General features: G+C 44.0%; 1 protein-coding gene across 4 annotated transcripts; it reads right to left on the bottom strand.

Annotated features, from left to right (window-relative positions):
* Window positions 1–20: 20 nt before the first annotated feature.
* brpf1 (bromodomain and PHD finger containing, 1) lies at window positions 21–14119 on the bottom strand. Of its 4 annotated transcripts, none has more exons than XM_085782675.1 (16): window positions 13875–14119; window positions 11720–12510; window positions 11154–11343; window positions 10778–11065; window positions 9254–9771; window positions 8942–9131; window positions 8707–8847; window positions 8377–8505; window positions 6472–6895; window positions 5303–5611; window positions 4391–4669; window positions 4148–4295; window positions 2567–2700; window positions 2124–2239; window positions 1862–2016; window positions 21–1216 (listed from the first exon to the last, which is right to left on the bottom strand). In XM_085782675.1, the coding sequence occupies exons 2-16, from the start codon at window positions 12463–12465 to the stop codon at window positions 1033–1035; spliced, it is 3951 nt and encodes a 1316-aa protein (XP_085638801.1). In that variant the 5' UTR covers window positions 12466–12510; window positions 13875–14119; the 3' UTR covers window positions 21–1032. The 4 variants fall into 4 exon arrangements, with proteins under 4 accessions (XP_085638801.1, XP_085638804.1, XP_085638805.1 ...); XM_085782678.1 differs by having other exon boundaries at window positions 8707–8838; XM_085782679.1 differs by having other exon boundaries at window positions 8707–8838; window positions 13434–13888.
* Between the last annotated feature and the right edge of the window lie 439 nt (window positions 14120–14558).

Genomic DNA, 14558 nt, shown 5'->3' with positions numbered 1-14558 from the left:
AGTGACCACAACACAACCCACAAGTTTAAAAAACTCAATTCTTTTTATTAAACTTCTATCTTTATGTAATCTGTATATATAAAAGTTCTAAAGCCATCAGCCTGAGACTAAGACAGACAGTGAGGCGATCGTGTGTTTCAGTTTAGTCCTCATTATTCATTGACCAGCAGTCTGTGTGACACAGACGTCCGTTAACAAAACCGTAAAAACAGGAGACATGATGTACACAGAGCGACGGACCAAACAAAAACAAAAAAAAGAAGAAAAAAAAGAGAAAAAAATCCACACAATGATGTCTTGTGCAGTTGGAGTGATTAGAAGTAGTCCATGATGAAACACGATTGGAAGGAGTAAGCAGAATAAATAACATTAATGTTGGTTTGCCCTCAGTTCAGGCTGCGACAGTCTCTTTGTGCTCCACTGACAAATGACACTTAGCACCAGGCCTGTTGTTTGTTTTTTTGTCCTTTTTGTCTTTTTGGGTGATGAAGGTGAAAACGTGCTCGGGCGATGGCGTTCGCAGCCATACCCACAGTGTGTGCATTTACTGTACACCTCATGCATTTCCCTGTTCACACATGATGCGATTGCACACATGAATCAAGTGTGTTTAACGACAGGGAGAGGCAGAGTCGTGTATAGATCATACTGTAATACTATGCTCATTTTTTTGACTTTGTAAACCATCATGTCATTTGTTATTAAACATATATACCGACCACATACAAGGAATATTCTGATTCATGATTCTGAACATAGCATATTTTTTTCCATTATCATTAATACCATTTTTTTTTTCAATTCTCTTAAATACAATATTTTACATGTCAGATTAAATACGGCTTAGTGTGCATGTGTGTGCATGTCTTGGGGCTGAGGGAGTGGATGACTTCTTCCACTTGGTGCTACTGGCACTATTTCTTGTGTTCTGTGACGTAGGGGCTGGGCTCTCTATAGAGAAACGAACACTCCACAACACCTGCAAGGACCAACACATAAGGTTTGTGTGTGTGTGTGTACGTGTACGTGTGTTCAGTCGCTGTCACTGGTTTCGCTGCTGGGGTCTCCCTGCACCTTGCTGCGGTGCTGCATGGCACGGTGGTAGGCCACCTGCACTGATTTGCGGATGTTGGATTTCCTACCCTCCAGCATCTTCTCCTTGTCCAGCTCCTGGTCCACTCCCAGCGGCACCAGCTTAGAGCGCGGCAGCCACTGCCTGCACGAGCACAAATACAATACTAGAGTTAATTTTAAGCAATAACAGCATAGTAACAGTAGTTATTTATGGTAAAACATGTGTCGAAAGAAAAAAAAAAAAGATTGTAAAACTGTTGCGTTAAAGTAAAAAAAGGATTCTGCAGAAGGGTTAAAAGGCCAAGTCATCTCACATGGAAGATACACAAGTTCCTGTTTTTGTAACTCATGAGCTTAGACCTTTTGACTGCCCTCTATTAAGAACACCACGGCAGTTAAATGAGCCCGCTGCTGTTGTCATCAAGTTTCGCACCATCAATAACTGTGCAGCACCTGGTGACCTAAAAAAAATGAGTTCTTTCCCCGATCAAAACCACATTTGCCCTATTTCTGCAAAATGTTCTGTCGGCTTTGCGCTTCAGTACAGGAGTGCAGTTTTCCTTTGAAGTGCTACCACAGAGCCACTTGTATGTACGCATCCAGTAACTTCACAAGCCTGTTTTGCTTGAGCGTTGTTTCTTTTTATTGCACGTTTCATCATTATTTTGGATGGAGACAAAAAAAAATAGACAAGAGGGTCAGTGAGAACAAACAAGGACATAAAATTTAAGAACAATCCGTGACAAATAAATTAGTGGATCCAAAAAAGACGACCCAGAGCACTGACCAGGTTCTCTTGTTGTCGAAGAAGAGGACGAGGAAGAGGTGTTCTCTGGCTTCCTGGGTCATTTGTTCCCCGAGTTTCAGCACATCCAAAGGGGGGACTGGGATCGGGACGCCCCGGTGGAACACCCCCTCCCTGGGCATCTTCGGATCAATTATCTGCAGGCGAACAAGAGGAGAGTTACTAATGCTCCTCCTTAACTCATTATTGAAGTCTGTGCCGGATTTTGGTCCAGTAAGTTGTTCGTGTTGACGTCGTATCTCACCAGGGCTGGATACGAAGGATAGCCTCGACACTTGGCCCACACCAGGTCCAGAGCTTCAAGAGAGGAATAGTCATCAGAAGACATCCAACATCCTGACCGGGCCCGGCCACGCACCACTAATATACACAAACACAAGAACAGGAGCCCAGTCACCATTGTGCAACCTTTTTTCTTATGAAATTAACTTTAAAAACCTAGTTACGCCAATCTGTTTCTACAACAGAGCACCTTGGCTTATTGTGAAAGATGCAGTCAGAGTTTAAAGACCTCAACATCTCACCACAGCAGCTGCTATGCCTACGTCGGCGATATCTGAAACTCATTAGGTTTTTCCTATCTTTCAAGATTTTTAGTTCACACAAACAGCAACTAATTGTGCTTTCACTGACACGTGAGTACGACGTGCATCCGTGGGTTTAGGTTTGCAAAAAAAATATGCTTACAATGCGAGACGCTCCGCGATCCTCCAACTGAGTAGGAATCGTTCTCAGTGCCTGATGTTTCCTCACTGCTGTCTTCCTGGAAAGCAGAGCGAGAGAACGAAGCCTTTCCTCTGCCCTGTTTAGACGGAGTCGTACTGAGTGAGAGAGAAGAGATGGGACAATAAAGACTTTAGAACAAGTGTTTACATTTTATCAGATCAAAGACATTACCGACTATTTTTACACATCAAAATACAACCAACTGCACTTTACTGTTTTTTTAATCGTTAGGGTTAACAAGGAAATTTGCAGGTGTTTTTATTTTTTTTATTTTGTCTTTATAGTGCTATTACAAACCAAATGCTGCATTAAACCCATTAAAACCTGGAGGTACCAACTTGCTGACATGACGACTTGCTGAGATGAGAGGGTCAGTACAATACTTTTAAAATAGTTTCACAATCCTGTTTCTGTACAGAAACTTCATGTAAAAAATGTCAAGTTGCAGATTCACAGGGACCTCCGAGTCCTTCAATTCTGGAAAAGTATTTTTTTTGTACATGCAGTGACTTCCTGACATCTATGTGGGCTGCCTAGTAACCCCAAACTGTTGACAGGTCTCCAGGAAGTCGGCGCTAACACATTCACTGAATCTTTCACAGAATCTCAAACGGATCATTTCAAACTGCATCGGTTGTCCTTTAAATGCAGATTACTGTGGAATAGAGTTGCCTTCTAATGTTGGTATGACTAAGATGTCAACACTTAGAGCTTTCATCTCCCTGCAGCGGAAACACGGGTGATGAGAGCAGTGGGAATAAACCGTGTCAGTAAATATGTGTCAAAAAACAATAAGTTAAAAGAGGCCAAACATTTCAACAGCGTCGAGAATAGGGATGTACGTGTTGTACGTGATTAACCGTTTACCGATAAGACAAACTTTGACCGGTTAATACTATCGGTTAATTTTTTTAAAATTAGATCCGTATGTCGTCAACTCATGGGGGCGTGTCAACACGTGCAGACTTCCACACATGCCTTCAGTCATATTTGCAGCAAAAAGTTACACAATATTTAGCCCACAGTATGTGTCAGTTATGCAGCTTGTCACAGAGCATTTTGATCTTATCAGTTAACGATTAATAATCTGTTAACGAGCGTTGGTTATCGGTAAAAAAAAAAAATCAGAATGTGCATCCCTTGGCAAGATGGTTGATACATCTCTGTGAGGTTGTCACTGCCAACATCCTGCTTTTTTTGACTCACTGGTAAAAAAAAAAAAAAAAGTGGATTACAGAAGCTTTGAGGAACAGCATTTTCCTTTGTCAGCCTCCTCAATATACAGTTTGTGCACTAGTCTCAGTCTTTTTCTGCTGCTGTAATGTTTGTGTGTATGTGTGGGATATTACTGTACTATGCAACCAATGCACTTTGTTTTTTTTTTCTTAATACTTCTGCTGGGCACCTATGGACATTAATGCAATATGCACTTTCTATGATGGTTCTGCATCAGTATTAAGCTGCTCTAAACGATATCTCGTTGTTATTTATAACTGTGTTATTATGACAGTGACAAATAAAGTAAAGTAAGTAAGTAGTCACCTGGTCCTGTCAGAAGCTGCACTGCTGCTGCTGCTGGTCGTGGACTCAGAGTCGGAGCTGGAACGAGGGAGACGAGGCTCGTTTCTGTACACACGGAAGCTCTCCGTCACCGGCTGGTTCCCCCCGTCAAAACCATTACTCGGTAAACCTGAACAAAAGAGATAAGAGGAAGATGGAAGTTGAGTGTGTGGTGGCTCAAAGGTTGAAAATCCAAAGTTTTTCCTGCTCATCTATCGAATGTACCTGGCAGCAGGTCGTCGTTGTCGCTGTCGCTGTCAGAACTGGAGCTGGTGTGGGGGCTGCGAGGCCTCTTCCGCTGCCTGGTTGGTGACAGCAGGGGCAGCTGTGGGGGACCGATCGGGCTTTGGCTCACACCTGCTCCACCGTAACCGGCATCCCGGTTCTTAGGAGGGCGTCCCGGCCTTTTAGGGGGCCCGGCCATCTTTTGGTTCTTCTTAGAGAAGAGGACAGACGTCCGACGGCCCACCTCTGGAGCCAGCGCAGACGAGGAGACACTCATATCTTGAATAGGAGAGGTGTTTGTAGGTTAGAAAAGCAAACAAACATTAATTACGTTTTGTTATGATGGTATGATATATCTTCCTTAAAGGACAATTCCGGGCAAATTCAACTTGGGGGTGTATTTTCCTAACATTTTAGGTCTAAAAGAAGGAATCTGAAGATTTTCAGTTTAATTGCTCCTGTTTTGCGCTAGTTGTGTCTGTCCCTGCATCGCCACGGCAGCAATGAATGAGAGTATGAGAGAGTTGATATTTCTGTGTTCCCACTGCACGTGAACACACCGTGCACGACAACTTGGGTCTCGCGCGAGACTCCGGGAGACTTTGAATTAGATCTAGTTTTACAAACATGTCGGCTTGCTTGAAGTAAATAAACTTCTCGGTGCATGTTTGAGTAGCCATCTGACGCTGTCTGTGGAAAATAATTGCAGCTTTGAGGGATGTAAACAGCCTAAGCAGCGGAACTTGCATCCGCTCCCATTCATTGCTGCCGTGGCGATGCGGGGACAGACACACAACTACCGCAAAACAGGAGCAATTAAACTGAAAATCTTCAGATTCCTTCTTTTAGACCTAAAATGTTAGGAAAATACAGCCCCGAGTTGAATTTGCCCGGAATTGTCCTTAAATGCACCTTTTCCACCAATCTCCTGGCTACTGCTTTCTCCCCCCTCATCGTGGTGTACTGACGAGGATGGGTGATGCGGGAGAGAAGAACCCCTGTCTCCTCCTCCCACCGACTCCCGCCCCCCCATGCCGGAGCCTCCCTCCCGCTGGTGTGCGAGCTTCCTCTTGATGACGCTGATCTCTTTCCTCAGAGCTTTGGCCCGACGCGACTGACCGATGCTGTGCTTTCCAGAGCTGACCTCGTCCAGACGCACTTGCAGGAAATGCAGCTGCTCTTCCAGTGGCAGCCGCCGCCTGTTCTCTGGCAGGAGAAGGTCTGTGGGAGACAAGTGAAACAACTTTAGAGGAAGTAAGAGAGTTTATGAATGTAACTAAAGGTCACAGCGGTTGGTAGGATTTCTGAGGTTGGTTTTAAACCAAAGAAATGAGCACAAAAAGCGGGAAACCCTGGTTATGAGGTCAAAGAAGACGCAAGACAATGTTTTTGTTGTTTTACTTGGCTGCATGAATGATATGCGCCGCCTTCTGGTCAAGCGCCTTCACTGCACGTTTGTCTCTACAATCCATTCCTATTCAGCATCATCCTCACGCACTTGGTGCTTGTGACAAGGAGATTATTGTAACAAACATTCAACAAACGCCGAGAGCTAAGTCTTTATTCTTCTTCTAATGTTATCTCTACAAGAACCACATTTCATACTGTTAGGCCTCGGTCTCTTTGTGCCCTCCTCAAGACCCCCCAGCTTCCCACACTCCTCCAATTTGTCATGCTTAGAAAAGACTGCACATTACATGCTTTGCTAAAAGATAATAATAATATATATATTTTTATAAATTCTACAACACTTTATACATCCTCCTACTGCATTTTCTTACTGCAAGTACAGGAGACAGACATCTGTCAATTTCTGTGAATAGACAGGTGTGCACACTGTCTACTTAGATTCATATCTGTGTTAAATGATGTCTAAATTTAATTTTTGCTTCTCACACCACATATCCACGCATAATGAATCTGAATACACGCTGTATCTTCATCAAATCTAAGGTGCCATAACAGTTCAAGGTCTCTTTGATAAGATAAAATATCCAACATATTTTGCCTCTCACCTATGTTTCATTTGTTGCTCAAGAAAAACAGCTATGGCTGCCAAATTCCTGTGAGAGATCACTTACCATCTTCATTAGAAGACAAAGGCCGGTCTCTTTCTCTATCCCTGTCTCGCTCTCGCTCACGCTCCCTCTCTCGCTCCCTCTCTCTCTCCCGCTCCCGCTCCCTCTCCCTCTCCCTGTCTCGCTCCTGGTCGCGCTGACTCTCCGGGCTCGGCTCTCGGTGGAGGTGCATGCCAGTCTCGTAGTCGAAGCCGATCCGTTCGGCTTGGCGCCTCGCTGTTCTCATGACGGCCCCGCCCATCTCTCGGAGTCGCAGGGCAGCACGGTAAAACACTGTGTCCTTGGCGTTGTACTTGAGGCAGTTGTTGACAATGAGGCCAAAGTCTGCCTCAAAGGCCTCGAAAGTGAGGTAGCGATGGGACTCCAGCAGGTTCCACATGGTCTGGAAGTCCATTGGAGTGTCAATATGGTCCAGGTAGTCTGGCACCTGGAGAGGAAGCAGGTAAACATCAGGCAGAGGCATCGCCAACACATTTTCCACCCCAGATGAGGTGTGGGTGAATTAAATTGTTGGAAATGTTGGTTGTAGAAATAAAACTTGAGGTAACACTTTACAAAAAGGGTCCCTTAATTAAGGTTAGTTAGTACATTATTAAGCATTAATATATAGATGAATGTGTTAATTAATGCTGAGTAACGCATACATAATGATAACTAATTACATTATTCAACTTAATAATTTATTAACTAACTTTGAGTAGTAAACATTAATGGTAACACTTTACTTGAATAGGTATTCATATAACACTGTCGTAACCATGACATAACAGCTGTCATAAACATCAATGAATACTTATGACAGCTGTCGTTAAGTGTCATTCAGTAAGTTATGTCACTTTTGATGCAAAGTTGACATTATTTAAGATGTCCTTGTTATGAGAACTTGACATAAAGACAATTTAAACTGTCATAGCAGACCTAATTGCCAAACTTTAAAAATTACCGGTATGGCAAGTTCTCATAACAAGGACATCTCAAATAATGTCAACTTTGCATCAAACATTAATTAACTGCTTACTAATAGGCTACATTAATTGTGTGTTTCCTAATCCTAAGTAATACATAATAATGATTATTAATATATCTGTAAACAGTTAATTAATGCTTAATAATGTACTAACTAACATTAATTAAGGGACCCTTATTGTAAAGTGTTACCAAACTTGATATTCTTTGATAAAAGATAAATCAGATTTTTAGCCTGACCAGTATTCAAATTTTGCATCTGACACCAGTATCAGAGGGTTTTAACAAAAACTGGCCATTATAAGCTTAATAAAGGGAGAACATGGAGCAGAGACAGACTATAAAGGTGTACCTAATAAAGTGGCCGAGGCCTGAGGACAAAAAAAATATCATGTAGTATCAATAAATTATTATAAATTAATAATAGATGAGCATGGAGATTACACAAATAAACCCATGTTGTTAAAGGGACAACGAGGAGTTTCTATTTGGTTAAAAAAAAGTCTCACGTTAATGTGGATGAATCTACGCTACCCACACTTGTTAATGGACCCATTTTCGATAAATATATCGTTTTGTCTCTATCGTTATTTTGTTATTATTAGTGGTGGCGGAAATGCTGGTCGAGCCGACCAGCGTTTTTTACTTTTGGTTTTGCGGCGAATTATGAGAATAACGCCGCAGAATCGCAGTTTACGGTCGGAACTACGACGGTATGTGATCGTCTTTGAACCTCTGATTTTAATTCTTGATGAATGAAAACATGAGTCCGTCTTGCGCCGGTCAAAGAATTTCACGGTGTGCGCGGAAGCTCATAAATGTAGTGTGAAAACGCTTCGCTTTTCCAAAACTCCTCGTTGTCCCTTTAAAAATCACAAATAAAAAGTTGACACAAATAAAATTAACTGTGTGTGTCTGTGTGTGTGTGTCTTTGTGATTTACCTCTGCCAGTGGTACAGGCTCAGTGAAAAAGTTGTTAGTGTCTCTCTCCTGTAACTGTTCCAACGTACTCCTCAACAGCACCAGGAAGGGAGTCAGCTGCATCTCCAGCGCCATCTGCTGCACTTTAATCTGATCAACGAAACATTCAAGAATTTACACATATTATGCAATGTAAACCTGCTGTATGTGAATAAAAAACGGCTAAACCATTCAACTTTATGTGTAAGCAGTCGGACTGACTCACAAATGGTGACTAATGTAGCTTTCTGAGAATAACTGTTGCTTGTATTAAAAGTTTGGTTAGGGAAATAAATCTAATTTGTGTCTTACCGTTTCCCTCTTGAGCTTTTCCCTCTTGCGGATGAGCTCCACCAGTAACCTGGCTCTCTCCAGGTCGTGTCTCAGTCTCTGCCAGGCCTTCAGCTGCTCCTTCAGAGCCGTCTGTTTCTCCTCACTGTCCCTCTGCAACACCTGTAAGCGAAAAAAAAACCCCACATACATGTTAATACAACAGTTTGAGCCAATTATAGAGAGAATTATAATGATATACCCCGTCACTACTCACTGAGGGAAGCTGTGATGCTGGTTGTGGTGGGAGCGGGTCGATATGTCGTTGTGACTGCAGGTGGGTTTGGAGCCGGCGCAGCAGAGGCACACCGTTGCGACTTTGTCTCTTCAGGGTCCAGTAGCTGTGAAGTCGTTGCATGAACTGACTCTTCCTGGGTACCGTCAAATTACTGGTAATTTTGCTGAGCCTGGGGGGAAACAAAAACTAAATTAAATTTTTGTACTGCCATGTTATTAATATAAATATTCTTTATTGGTATATGGTGAGTCCCAAGCACATAGAGTACAGATACAACATGTGCATCCCTACCTGTGGGGAGGTATACAAGGTACAGACACCACTGGCGCGGCAGCTCTCCTCTCCGCTAAGATCTTCCTCGCTCTCTTCATCTTCAGCCTCGATTTCGCCTTCGCCCTCTTGGCTCGCTCGGAGCTCCAACCTTTGGAGTCATCGTCGTGGCCGATGCTGGGCTCGTCGTCTTCCTCCAGCTCTCCTTCGCTGTGAGACGAGCCCATGCTGGCCCCGCCGACTCCTCCCAGAGGCCGGGCCGATCCCGGCGGCGTGTGGATGTCGCAGTAAGCCGTCTTGCGGACGCTGAAAGAGGTGCCGTTGGCGCCCGTCTCTCTGACGGGCTCCATTTTCATGTAGAGGCCGGCCTGCTGCGCACAGGTGACGTGGAAGGCTGTGTAACAGTTGGCTTTGTGACACTGGATGCAGGCGCCCGAGCCGCGCTGCTTGCAGATGTAGCAGGTGAGTTTCCAGCGTGCGGGAGGGATGTGCTCAATACTATCAATCGGCTCCAGAAAGACTGTGTTAGCAAAGCAGACCTGAGGAGAAGCATTAAAAAAAACACTGTATTATAATACTGTAATAAACGTTATTTAAAGGGATAGTTCACCCAAAATTCAAATTTCACTCATTATCTACTCACCCTCATGTCGATTAAGGGCTGGGAGAAGTTTCAGAGTTATCCGTGGCCTCTCTGAGTTAGGGGTCTCGGCATAGCAGTGCATCCATATAACGGTTGCAAATGGATACCAACTGTCTTCGTAACAAAAAGACACACCAAAAAACATCCAAATACCTCCATGCTGCTCGTATGTAATGTCCGTCTTGTATTGAAGCCCCGAAATGCGAAATTGTCCCGAAAAAAATTGAATAAGTCTATATTTCAAGCTTGTTTTGTAGCGGAAGCTTCTCGAAGCTCCTCTTCCTGGTTCGTCAAATTTGGATGAACTGGGAAGAGGACAGACCCTGGTTCGTCCAAATTTGACGAACCGGGAAGAGGAGCTTCCGCTACAAACAAGCTTGAAATATAGATTCTTTTTTTTCAGGACAATTTCGCATTTCGGGGCTTCAATACAAGACAGACATTACATACAAGCAGCATGGAGGTATTTGGATGTTTTTTGGTGTGTTTTTTGGTGTGTCTTTTTGTTACGAAGACAGTTGGTGTCCATTTGCAACCGTTATATGGACATGCACTGCTATGCCGAGACCCCCTGTAACTCAGAGAAGCCACGGATAACTCTGAAACTTCTCCCAGCCCTTAGTCGACATGAGGGTGATAATGAGTGAAATTTCAATTTTGGGTGAACTATCCCTTTAAGGGTAGTAATGAGATAATTAGCTGATTCACACCGTATTCAACCGACAATACATCATTTCAGGTGTGTAAAATGAAGAACATCTGATTGTGAGGGAAATAAGAGACTAATACTGAAATCTTTGTGCAGCAAAGATGAACACGACACAATGCAGGGCACCTCAGTACAGTAGCTGCAGGATTATGTAATTCTAATCAAACATGCATGGGCTGGTGTATGGATTTACCTCTGGGATCCACAGGGCACACACCACATGTGCCCAACGTGCATCGTCAGTCTGTTTGAAAGCTCCTCCTTTGTTGGGACAGAGAGCGCAGTCCACGGCTCGACTCGGCGACTGCAGGCAGCGGCGACATAACCACTGGCCCTCCGGGATGTAGGGCACGCCATAGCACTCCTGGTGCACCGCCAGGTTACACATGTCGCAGAAGAGGATCACGTTGCTGTTCTGACACTCTCCGTCGTTACAGATGCAGCACACAGCGTCTTCATCGATCAGGGTGCTGGGGTCGGCCTGAGGAGGAAGTGGGAGAGATCAGCGTTTCTAGATAAGTTTCTGTGTCAAAGCATCATCTTCCTTCTCATTATACAAGTTCAGGTACCTTGTTGTGGCTCTCAAAGTAGGACTCCTTCTCTAAGCGGTCCATCAGGTACTCAAAAACCTCCTGAGGGATGGGTGTCACACCGTCACGCCGCCGCTTGTCGTTCATTATATCAAGCCAGATGTAGTCCTCCTCGTCAATGTCATACTCCACTTCCTCATCCAGCTCCTCCACAGACTTATCAATGTACCTGAACACCAGAGCAGTGAAAAAACATGTATAATATATGTTACATCAGAAAGTATGTATATACGTATGTACGGTTAACATCCACTTCACTTTTCTGTAGAAAGAGGAAATCATTACAGAATAATGCTGGGAATCTGGGGTGAAATTAATTTCCTGGTATGTGCAATAACATCTGTTTGCAAAACTGCAAACACATGTGTGACTGTGTGCTTAAGTATTTCATAATAATCAGTGTTCTGTATAAAACAAGAGACTTCCTCTACAGATGCATCCCCTTTGTCTTTACAGTGCCTGCCATGTACTTAATAATTCTGCCTCTAATTATAATAGCTGCTATGTAATTATTCATGAACCAGATTATAATTCTCAATGCAGACCTGTAGTAAGACGACGGCCGAGGAGGGGCATCAGGTCTCTCTTGGTCCAGCTCTCTGAACACAGCCTCGGGGAGTTTGACTGCAGGCCCGGACTGCGTGCTGTGATGATGGGATGAGCCATCCTTCTTCTTTTCTTTACTCTTGTGCTTCCCAGACTTTGGGGTGGCTTTGCCCCCGTTCGAGGAGGGGATATCTGGCCGGTCCTTGCCACTCCCTCCTACCTCGCTGCCCCCAGCTCCACCGTCACTACCGTTACACACACCTCCGCCGCCACCACCTGTACCGGATGTGGGAGCATCCTCTGCATCGCTGTCCTCCTCTGACACCACATCAATGTTCTCAAAGATGCTGATGCGGTGAATGCGTCCTTGAATCTCAAGCTCCACCATGCGCTGAGCCTGGGCATAGGTCATCGTCTCTCTGCCTGGGGAGTGGGAACGCTCGGACCGGTTCGGGCTACCAGGGGTGTTCCCCCCGTGTTCCCCCCGTCCTCCACCTCCATTGCCCCCACCATCATCTGTATCCCCCGACCCCGCCAGCGATGCTCGAGGCGGTCGTCCCTTCCTCTTCTTCTGGGGTACAGTCTGTGCAGGAGTTGGGTTGTCGTGGTCATAGTGGTAAAGGTGATACTCGATGCCGCTGTAGCTCTTGTAAACCTTGCGGCAAGTCTCCACCGGGCACTCATAAGGTGGCTTGGTGGCCCGCAGATTGTGACAGAAAGTCTTCACGTCAAAGTCCAGCCCCATTGTGCCAACAGCCACTGCTGGGACAGATGCTGTTCAAGATTACATCTGAAAGAGGGAAAGACAAGCACAGGAGCATCAGATCAAGAGACTTCATTCAGACTGTGCTGTGTGTGCAGAAAAAACATTAGTTAGGCAGCCTACAAGATGCTGCCACTCAACTAATAGCTGGTAGACACACAGCAGTCTAGACAAGTCGTGCCCGCACATTGTGCACCTGTTATGGTGCAGTCACGTGACCGTGACCCCCCAGACTCAGCAGCAGCAAGAAAAAAAAATGTTTTGTTCTGTCAGTGAAATAACAGGTGCAGTTCAGGTCAATATTTTCTTTTTGTTGCATCTGTTGGTCCCTGCTTACTACAGTTATGTTTGGTTGCAGTGCAGAAAAACAAGCGGCACAACAGTTCAACTAGCTGACAGTAAATTGAAGCCCCCCTGGGATGGAAGAAGAAGGTGGGGTTCATCACAACACAACAGAGCCCACGTTTAGCTTGAAAACTGAAGAACATTTTTGCAATTTAATGCTTTCTAGCCCAGCTAACGTTAGCCGTAGCATTTCTTTTTGCTGCTGCTTCCTCCTCAAACAATGAAACATTGCAGCCTGAGCCTGGCGCTGTTAGCAACAAGCTAACAGCAGCTAGCAAACAACAACAATTCACTTTTCCAAATAGCGCGGCCACAGTGCGGGAAAAAACAACAACACACACCTACCTCCGACAAGACATGGTTAATAACACGCTTGTTTTGCAACTGTTGGTTCATTTTATTTTTCATCTTAGTGTTTCATTCAGGTCGGAAACGTGAACTAGTTTGGTTTAATTCGCGTGCTAAACTGTAGCAGAGGTTAGCTACACAAAGACAGAGAGGCGCCGTTTTAAAACGTTACGCATTTTTTTTTAGTACATTTAGCAACAATTTATCAACGAAAGAGAGAGTGTTTAATAAAGTAACACACACGCACGCACACATACACTGTCGCCTTAACTTAGATGACCACTCAGCCTCTCTTGCTGTGTTTCCCTCCACAATGACCTCATCCTGTGAATAAATACCAAGATACTGAGCAGCCAAATGTCTGTTTTTACTGTCCGTACTGTAACACATACAGCAAATATGATTAGATTTGATTCTCGATCACATATCTATTCTAAGATCGATGAACATATTAGTTCTCTCTCCCCCTCTGGGATATAACAGCTCTTGCATGTGTGATACGAGGAAAACAAGCCTGGGTTATTCTGCAGCAGGACTGGACTACTACTTCGTGTTTTTGAGTGTATATAAAAATAAAACAACGTGAAATGTACACTTAATGTGCGCCTATAATGAGACAAATGTATCCAATTTAGCCACAACATGAGCCCTCAGCAGTGAAAACGCTACAGATCTGGACCGACGTTATAAACACTTACTACTCCACGTTCCTCAAGACTGCGTGCTTCGCCAACCTCACACCAGATCGGAAAGGGTTGTTGTTTGCAGGTCGCTTTTTTAATTCATTAGATAATCCAGGACGAGATCACAGGAGGCCATAGGTGCAGTGAAATGATTTTATGAAACAATATAACATCCCGATCAGTTCATTGTGTTGGGAATAAGTCAGAAACTCGGCTGAACAAAAGGGGCAACCATTGCTGTAACGTTACGCCGCAGACGCAGACGCGGGATGACACATTCGCCACACAAAGCGGGATCTATTTTCTATCTATTTTGGTGTAAAAACAGACCCCCAGTTTGCTTTTTTCGTCTTCAAATAAATGTTTAATAATAACAAAAAATACATTTCTTTTTTTTAACATTTGTTGTGTGATTTATTTTTCATTTATACTTGACCCACTATTGAATGTCGCGAATCTGTGTCTTCGTTTCAAAGATGTCGGTCTATGGTCAGGACCACAGACTGTATGAGCAGGACTATACCATCACATTCAAGTAAATACATTACCACTGGTAGATTCTCTATGTGGGTTAATATAACCACAGTTGATTAGGACATTTTGAACTGAGTATATTATATTATATCATATATATATCTCAATCTGAAATGCATTTTTACTATGGTGTAGCCATAAATAAATTCACATAGAAATAAAAAC

The sequence above is a fragment of the Trachurus japonicus genome, chromosome 7 (genome assembly GCF_045865225.1).
Source record: "Trachurus japonicus isolate A0001 chromosome 7, Traja_1.0".
Taxonomy (NCBI): Eukaryota; Metazoa; Chordata; class Actinopteri; order Carangiformes; family Carangidae; genus Trachurus; species Trachurus japonicus.
Note: the sequence above shows the minus strand (reverse complement) of the source record. Positions and strands in the feature narration are given on the sequence as shown.

Bases quoted from the DNA above. Each gene is read 5' to 3' on its own strand.
- brpf1 (XM_085782675.1), bottom strand. From the start codon at position 12,465: ATGGGGCTGGACTTTGACGTGAAGACTTTCTGTCACAATCTGCGGGCC. The intron at 11,344-11,719 runs GTCTGCATTGAG...TCTGGTGTTCAG, and splicing joins CGGCCGTCGTCTTACTACAG to GTACATTGATAAGTCTGTGG. The intron at 6,896-8,376 runs GTAAATCACAAA...CTTCCTCTCCAG, and splicing joins AGCCTGTACCACTGGCAGAG to GTGCCAGACTACCTGGACCA.